Source organism: Aquila chrysaetos, chromosome 6, assembly GCF_900496995.4.
Source record: "Aquila chrysaetos chrysaetos chromosome 6, bAquChr1.4, whole genome shotgun sequence".
Lineage (NCBI taxonomy): Eukaryota > Metazoa > Chordata > Aves > Accipitriformes > Accipitridae > Aquila > Aquila chrysaetos.
Window position 1 is genome coordinate 47515240 of NC_044009.1, and position 9409 is coordinate 47524648.

The 9409-nt window shown below is 44.3% G+C and overlaps 1 protein-coding gene across 1 annotated transcript; it reads right to left on the reverse strand.

Moving 5' to 3' along the window:
• Window positions 1–668: 668 nt before the first annotated feature.
• On the reverse strand, window positions 669–5953 carry LOC115342417 (transcription factor 15-like). Its single transcript, XM_030016521.1, is given in 5 exon segments — window positions 669–4331; window positions 4494–4795; window positions 4798–4822; window positions 5480–5589; window positions 5830–5953. Coding segments are annotated over 5 exon segments (612 nt in total). The 3' UTR covers window positions 669–4280.
• Window positions 5954–9409: the final 3456 nt, after the last annotated feature.

Sequence of the window (9409 nt, forward strand, 5' to 3'; positions counted from 1 at the left end):
TGATGCTGGAAACTGCTGAACTTCCACTGGTAAATCAACCTCTTCCCTTCTTCTCCCTCTGTCCTTCCTCCATCCTTTCCCTCCCTCCAACTCGCCCTGTATTGGGCCCTTACAATGTTGTGCAGGCCCTGAGCAGAGGAACACCCTTGTTCATTTTTCCAAGCTTTCTACCCACTCTCCTTCTCTACTGCTAATGCACACCAAGCAGCCTAGGGGAAGACGCATAGCTTGCAGATCAAACCCTGCATTTCATGAAAGCACCTAGGACACATCTGTAGTGCCGGCTTAGAAATCTGAAGCTCAATACATCGAGCTTTGGTAGTGGGAGTGGACGCAGGAGAGATAAGTGGCTTGCGTGTTGGCTGGATAGCTCAACCTTAAAGTATTAGTGTAGACACTTAGTATGACCTTCTCAGTGCTACAGGAACAGAATGCTGCCTCCAAAACATAACTGGTCCATGGTTAATGGTTTAAAAGCTACTGGTCTTATGCAACCATTCTGGCAGCCCTGTAGCATGTATGTACGTACATACATATAGGCTGTACATACATACCTAACACACTTATATATGCTGTTGAAATCTTGTATAGATAGATTTGAAAAAGGTAAAGAAAAGGATTAAATACTTGTGTCTTAACTGAGATGGCTACAGCAGAGAACTACCACCTTAGTGTTCATAGTTTATTGTTTAGTAACAAAAATACTGTTTAATTTAGCAAATATAAGCACATTTTGCAAACAAATACAGACTTTTGTAAAGAAGCAGATTTTCCAAGAAGGTATTAGAAAGGAAACTTCCATTTTGTAGAACAGAACTGAAAATAGTAGCTAACATATGGAAGTACTTTGACTTACATTACGATTAATTCATAAATAACCAAGAACTATGTTCAAATACTTCTTTAAACTTAACCAGTAAAATCAAACAACATGATTTATTCGTTTTGCTTGATGCTGTTTTTATATTGTGATGTAGCAGGCTACGTACAATGATTTATAGAAAGTATTATGCTTGGAATATTTTAACAATCATTTAATAGGATCTAAGATCAAATGGTGTATATCTCACCGTTTCTGCTTTATTCATGCATCATGTAAATTGAATTGCCAAGTGTTTACAGAAAAACAAAGATGGGACTGGCATTAGGCATGCCTCTGTTCATACATACAGAACAGAATGCACTTACAAATATGTCAAAAAACCAATGTCTTCAGCAGAAGAAGTGGGTCCTCAGCACTTCCAGAAAAACTCACATCATTCCAATGCCTGACCATCAAGTAAGGTACTTGCTCTTAGATACCCTCAAAGTTTTGGATTATAAATATATATTTGTTCATGCCATGAACAATGCCTCTCCAAGAAATGATTAAAAAAATAGAACTGATAAGACACACAACCTCATACAGTAAAAATTCAATAACATACCTAATGATGAGTGAGCTCTTTATATGTGGAATCTGAGCACTCAATTCGTCTGTGTCTCTAGAAATTAAATTCTTTTTCCCCAGGTTTATAGAAAACCCATTACACAGTAACAGCTCAATCCTGTATCTTTTTCTGCTCCTGGGGGTAGAGAAGTTTTACATTATAAATAAACTTCAGCAAACGTAAGGATCTGTCCCCACTTGTCCCCATTTAAATACATAGTGTTACAGATATATAAATGCAGGCTTGCGGTCTGTTCCTCAGAGAAATCACTGTCATAATTGTTTTGGATAGATATTATCTGTCTATACCATGAATATTTGGGCCACAGTGCTCTGGGGCCTAATTTCTGCCACGATCAATCAGTGTTACTGAAATTCCAATATTATTTAGTAATTGAAACCCTGAGCATTATACCAAAATCTTAAAGCCCAGTTGAATTCAACCGTTTATCCTGAGTAAAGAGAGAAGAATTTAATGCTACACTGAGCCACATTAAACAGAAGAGATGGCCAAGTCGTAACAGCCGGCTCCTGCTTTTGTCATTGAAAACCATTTTGTATAAATGTTATACAAAACCAGGGAGATAAAATCCCATTTAAAGTGAGAACACCAAATTCCTGTAGGATTGTGCAAATTATTCATAAGTTTCAAGTCATGAGCTTTCAGCTAATACTATGGTGCAGAAGTGGACCTCACTTTTTTATACTCATTTCTTTTAATAACTAAGTGTAGAGATATCCTATTAAATCAAAATATGCTGCATTTGCCAAGAACTAAGCTTAAAACTCTTAAAACTGCAACAGTCACAACATTTTGAAAACCTGAAATAATTAATTCTATTGTCTTTCTTACGAATTGCAAAATTCAGAGCATACTCAATGCAAAATTTTCCTAAAATTGATTGAAACTGCTTTTTTTTTTTTTTTTTGCCATTTTAGGGTATCATACTGAATGATACAGCTAAATGAATAGATTAGTATTAATTATCTGTAAGGCAGGTCAGAGTCTTTGGTTTAATGTGTACATAAGAATGTAGAGCTCAACTGTAAGATCAGCTTTAATGATAAAGTAAATAACTTTTTAAAAGACAAACTTTTTCAAATTAATTTAAAAAAAAGCCACGAAAACACGTTTGTAGAAGTCTATACCCTCATGCAGATGCCAACTGAATACAAAAATTAAAAAGCACTTTGTATAAAGCTGTAAAGAGTTCCAGCTTCACAAATCAGTGCCAAAGCAAAACAAAGATCATAACCTGGCAGCAATTTAAAGTTCCCTATTAAAAAAACCCAACATACAAACCTTCTAAAAACAACAAACTCTTCTCAATCCAGGAAAATACAGCCTGTAGCTTTTAGTAAGCGAATAGAGTGACACGATGTGGGATCGCCGGAACTCTGCTTTGGTATTTTTCTTGATTAGGATTTAAAAGAGAAGTTTATTGCTGGTTCTGTAGGCACAACAGATTTTTCCTCATTGTGATAAAGGAAAGGTGGTCAGTGTGTGTTGTGGAGGGGAGAAGGAAAACTAAAAATGTGAAGTTGCATGAGCAATATACCAAGATCTTGTTCTTGCTAAGTTCTTCATAATAAATGCCAGAATTTGCTTTGCACTTATTTAGGGGAGGAGGAGAAAATTCTATACAGAAAGTAAAGTGAGCAGCGCAGTGCTGCTTCTTCAGTCCTCACATTTGGCTAAAGCAGCAAGGCTGGCCAGGAGAACTGAACAGATGGCATCAGGGCAGAAAAAAAGACAAGTATTCTTCGCAGCACTTCTCAGAGTGGTACAGTTACCAAGCTTTTCAAGAATACTGAGTGCCTCCCAAAGTAACAAGTTAAGATTAATTAAGGCCTAATTAAATATAACTAACTAGGAAAAACATTGCAAAATTAAACTATCTATATATTTTTTGAAAATCCACCATTACTGGGGTTTAAGATTTTAGCCTGCTGCTTCACTAATGTCCAAAACTGAAAACATAACATGCATATTTGCTTTTTAGACTTACTTCTAGGAAAAAAAAAAAGTATACAAGTTAATAAACTGAGGGGAGATAGATGACATCAGTGATGTACAGGCACAGTTTGGGAATGACCTGGGTGACGGGTCAATGTAGAGAGCCCTTGGGAAACCCTCCCTGCCCTGTGTTTGCCAGACAGATTTAGGAATATCCCATGCTATTTAAAGGACTGGCACGACTCACGCCGTTAATAAGAAAAGAGCATCGCTTACGCAGCACTCCTCCACTTTCCTCTCCTGTCCTGGCTACATCCCGTGTCGATGCGCTGCCGCGCCTGTGCGCGCAGCGAACGGCGGCGCTTTCGCTGGAAGTTTCCCCGCTTTCTGTGAACACCTTAAAAATAATCTCCCAGCATCGTTCAAACCTCTCGAGCATGTCAGCTGTCGGTATCGGCCCCCCACCCCAAGAATTAGCGTGCAGCTGGAGGAGTGGGCGGCCGCGCTGCGTGCGGCCCAAGCTGGACCGAAGGCGTAGAGCACGATGTGTTCGTGACAGCTTCCCCCGGCAGGAGACACTGCGTGTTTGGAAGTTCAAGTTTCACCATGTGACACAGGTTTAGGAGAGACCAGGGTCAGGGCTCGGCTGCTTCGGTTTAACGTTTCTCGCCCTAAAATAGCTGCCGCGGCAGGTGCAACCGTCTCAACAGCGTTCGATTTCATTTGCGAAATACCCTGAATAAACCCGTCACAATGCGAAACGAAGCGCCCGGGCTTCAGAAGTAGCTCTTTTAGGACTGCGTTATTTAAGGTAAACATAGAGCAGGATTGCGGCGACGTTACCCGGAGCAGTCGTCCAGTCCGCGCAAGGTCGGCGGGAGATTCTCAGCTGACTCAGTGTCCGCTTAAGGCCGGACCAGACAGCGGTTTCTCTCCTTCTCGGTGCTGTACGAGGGGTAAAGCACAGGTCAGGCGACACCGAGGGCGCCCCGGAACCCTCGGGTGGGACGATCCCAAACCCTCGGCCGAGGCCGATAACCACCCTCCGCCGGACACCACCACCCCCGTGCCCGAGGAGAGGCGGCCGGCCGCCGGCCCCTTCCTTACCCGCTGCCGCTGGTCGCTGAGGCAGAAGGTGCAGATGGGCCGCGGCGCGCCGGCGCCCGGCGGCGGGCAGGGCGGCGGGCAGGGCTGGGCAGCGGCCGCTCCCTCGGCCTGCCGCCGCTGCTGCAGCAGCAGCACGTTGGCCAGGTGCGAGATGTAGCTGGCGGCCAAGCGCAGCGTCTCCACCTTGGAGAGCCGGCGGTCGGCCGGCCGGGTGGGGATGAGCCGGCGGAGGGCGCCGAAGGCCGTGTTAACGCTGTGCGTGCGGTCCCGCTCCCGGGCGTTCGCCGCCGCCCGCCGTCCCCCCCCCGCCGCCGCCGCCGCCGCCGCTGCCTCCCCGTCGCCGCCCGCTCCCGCCGCCCGCTCCCGCCGCCGCCGCCCCCCCGGCGGCCTTCATGGCGCCTGCCGCCGCCCCGCCGCCGCCGCCGCCCCATGACTTTTATGCGCGGCAGGTGCCGCATCGCCCCTGCTCACGGCGGTGGCGGCGGCCGCCGCGGCCCCGTGTCCCGCCGGCGGCGCGGCGGGTCGTGCTTGGCGCGGGTGCTGCTTTTAGCCGGCGGCCGCCGCACCTGTCGCCGCGACCGCGACGGGCCCCTGCGCTCGACCCGGCCCCGGCTCCCGCGGAAATCCCCGGCTCTCCTCCGCCTCCCCGCTGCCGGGGTTGGGGGGGGGGACGGACACGGGGGGACACGGGGTCCAGGCGCAGTTCCCCCGCGGCCGTCAGCGTGGGCAGCCCTCGGTCCCTTCGCTGGGTGCACGGACTTTCACGGTTCTTGCCAATTCTGCGCTCCCCTGCGCTGTTCCAGCTGTGCGTGTGTGCCCTACGCGCGGTTATACGGGTTAGCTGGAGCGGGCTCGTAGAAAGAAGCGCGGGGGTGCGTTTCATCGCCAGCCCCGGCTAACGCTAGGCGCGCATACAAATCCGATTTCTTACCCTGTTCAGAATGCGCGCCTACCTCAGCCGTTTCTTAAAATTAAAAGGTCATCAGAAGCACTACTCGATTACACTGCTTTTCGCCATAAAAACTTGACAGCCTGTCTGCGCTCAGAAACTCGTGAAAGGTCGTGGTGCGGGTTTTCTCAAATGACTCATCTCTACCTGATTAAGCAGCCTTGACCGACCGGGTTTTTTTATGGTCCCAAAAGCTTCTTCGTGGTGGTGGTGGTGTCTAAATATTAGTTCTTCTTCCCAAATCGGGGCTGGATTAGCAGAGCCGTATCTCTTTAATCATGGGTGCACACACTTAGGATAGACAGCTGCTTTGACATACTTGGCTGGGAATCATGCCCTCTCAAAATACATCTAGTACCCACAGGCAGGGCCACATCTATGCACTACGTTCATCTGCCGGAATGGCAAAGCGCCGGTTTAGGTTTGTCGCACCTTTGCCTTGGGCAGAGGTTGTAGGCAAAAATGGACAAGCGGCTCTGTCTGTCAGCCGATTGCAAGTGTACCATACCATGGCGTATTAACGAGCAAAACTTCTTTAATGTGATTTATATTTATACTACTTGGGAGAGAGAGGGGAAAAGGTTTTTGATTTCCCATCGAGCGATGTTTTTGAGATTTTTTTGTGATTTCCATAATGAAATGTTGATGCAATAACCTTAGCATCAGGTTGAGGTTCTTTGATAGCAAAGGCTGCAGAAATACGAGGCTGGATGGGCGGGTGTCTGCCGTGCCATTGATCCAAAGGAGTTCCTTTGGGCTGCAGAGCAGGATGTGGCCCTTCATCATCAGATGCTGGGGAAAGCTGTGCTCAAAATCATGCAAGCAATAGTTTTCCCTAGGCTATGTGAATATAACTGTACCCTACTTCCATAGTGTTAAAAGCTCTATCTTCTGTCTGCTTAACCTTTTAAAAAGTAAATGATCTAGAAAGTTCTGAAGTTGAAGTTCAATACTTAGAAGTGCTGCTTTTAGTTTACTGAGAAATCAAGTTCCCAGGTAAGCTTGCACTGTCTTCCATGTGGGTTTCTCCCATTTAGTCACATACAGCATTTCCAGAGTGAAATTCGAGCTCAGTTGAAGTCAATGACAAAACTCCCATTGACTTTAATGGAGGCAGGATTTCACCCTTGATATGTTCTGGTAGCTGAGCAGTGAAGATAATTGATTGTTTGTCAGGCTCAGTCATTTGCTTACCAGTGTTTTCCTGTCCTTAGCATTTCAGTTTCTTTTTGGTTTTGGTTTTGTTTATTACTGGAAGTAAAACAAAACCAAAACCAGCCCCCTTCAACAAAAAGAACCCCAGGACAAAACTACTACTAGTATTATCAGAATCAGAATTTATGGCTTATTGATAAAGAATGAGAAAAGGAATAAGCGATACTCAGGAAGAAAATGATGCTGTGTCTGCAGAGAAAAACAAAACGATTTTCACTGACATTACAGCAATAGCTAATTCAGGTGTTAAGGACAAAGGGGCGGCCGAATGATTCTTGTTCTGTTTCCAGGGCAGTTTGAAAAAGTAAAGCAAGAAATGTTTTTTTCTGATAAGGAGACTTGTAAAAAGGCCAAAATTCTGGTGACTTTAATTACTAGGTTATTGATTGGGATAACATTTATGCAAGTGCTAGGGGGAACATATTCCTCAAGGAAGGTGCAGTAACACAGGATTGCTGTTATTTTACAATTTGCTGAATTGCTAATAACAAGCAAGAATGGGCCTGCACAAATATAAAGCAGAAGAGTGGGCAGTGTTTTATGTGTAGCGATAAGGTTTTGCCTGAAATTTGCCTTCGTGCTACACGGAGAAAGATATCTGATATCCATTGTAAGGAAGCATTCAACAGCATTCAAAAGACTGGAAATACGGAGTATCTGACTGATGTAGTTGCAGTCTAGTGGCTGGTATTTCTTTAATTTGTCTTTATTTTTTGAAGAACAATGTTAATAGGAAGTACATAAAAGAAAGAAGAATTTGGAAGAAGGCAATTTGGAAAAGCTATACATATGAAGAGAGCAAGTTAATTAGAGGATAACAAAAGAAACAAATCTAAATTAGTGGCTCAGAATGTCTGTGGTCACAGCCAAGGAACCTTCCAAATGTATTTCCATTAAATAGAAAGTATAACCCCAACTTGTTTCACTTGTAAAAAAAAAGACATTTAGAGACAAAAATGCCTTCAAAAAACAGTACTTGAACATTTACGGCATCATTCTGCACCTGCAGGTCACACTGACTTCAGTTAGATTCTCTTGTTTGTTCAAGAGCAGAAATACAGCATAATCCTATAGACAACTTTTTTTTTTTTTGCATAACTGTTCATACTTTTCTGCCTCACACCATGGTGCTCTATTTGCCGCATGCCGTGTTTTTGAAGGACTACACTCTTTATTGTTTGTCTTCTCCATCAAAGTCATTAAACATTCATATATATTTATTTATTTCCTTACACAATATCGCTCACACATATGAGAAGGTATGTATGCGTTGTAGGCAAAAGTAGCACAGGTCTGTAGTACAGATTTCCGAGCCACTGACTGTGCGTTAAGACCTACTAGTTTGTGCTTTGGCTTTGGCAAATATTGCCATGGCAAGCATTCAAAACACAGGTCAGCCATCCATGCACGGGGATACTTCAAGCGGCTACCGGGCTCTCCATCCTCATAGGGGAGGAATATTGACGAACCCTGAATTTTGGTATTGTTGTGAGTGCATGTGTGAGCTGTTCTCCCCTGTGAAGAGGCACCAGGCATGCGAGCCGTGCAAGCTTTTCTGGAGTAATCCACGACGCTCCTTTTTACATGTGTGTTTGTTAATAACCAGGATACTTCTTATGCAGTGCTTGCCTGATAAAGCAGGTCCATGATATATTTCAGTCACATTTGACAGATTCAAGGGAGAGTCCAGAGGGTTCTAACAAAGAGAAACAAATAAAGGATGTTGATGGCTGGAAATGTCCACACAGTTGAGAATAATACATTTGACGGAATGTTACTCGTTATGTGTCTGTGACTTTGGCTGGCTGTGACAACTACTTCTGTCCTTCACAACAAACCTGGATGATGGAGTTGTCATTTTTATTGCAGTTCTTAATAAATGCGACTGCCATAAAATACGTGTTGATCGAAGAATCTTTTAAATGGCATTTTACCTTATACAGGTTCTGTAACAGAATGCTTTTAAGGAGAGGAGATCGAGGAGTAGTCAAAATATGGAACGGTACAAGAGACATTTTTGGAGAAGGAGGACTTGCACAGAGCACGTTTAATGAGGAAAGGTTAAATATGAGGTGGGTTTAAGGCTTCATGTGTTTAAGTCATGTCAGGTGGGATGGTGAACCTTCTGGATTGTAATAAATATCCTCCACACATTTTGAACTAGCCGTCTGCTACCGCAGTGCCATTTCCCAGGTAGGGGAGGAGCAGGACCAGCTCTGCCCTGGACTGCTGGTAGTTGATTAATGTGGGATCTAACAAGTCCCTTCTTGATATTCTACCCAGCCAGATTTAGCATGACACTTATCTCTTCACTTGCAATCTCTTCACTTACAATCTCTGTTCTTCATCTGAATTGATCTGTGCCATGATTCTCCGGTGTGTTAATGAGTTTTCTGTGTGGTGGAGTGCTACAGGCCTTGTTAAACTCCAGAGACATCCTGCCTACTGCATTTTATTTATACGCCCACTCTGTTACTCTTGACAAAAAGGAGCTGAGTTGTTTATCTTGAGTTTTTGTCAAAAAATTTGTCTTACAGTAATTTTCTCTGCTGTGGCTGCCCACGGAGGCAAATCCAAATGTATTATTCACCTGTTATTTCAAAACCGTTTAAACTTGCCAAATCTAAGGGGTGTTTTACACGATTCTGCTGATACTCTCAAAGTTGTTATTAACTGCCTCAGAAGTAATTTCTGATCGTGGTTGCATTCAGCAGAATGATGACAAGGCATATTGTTTTCTCTGTCAAATTGA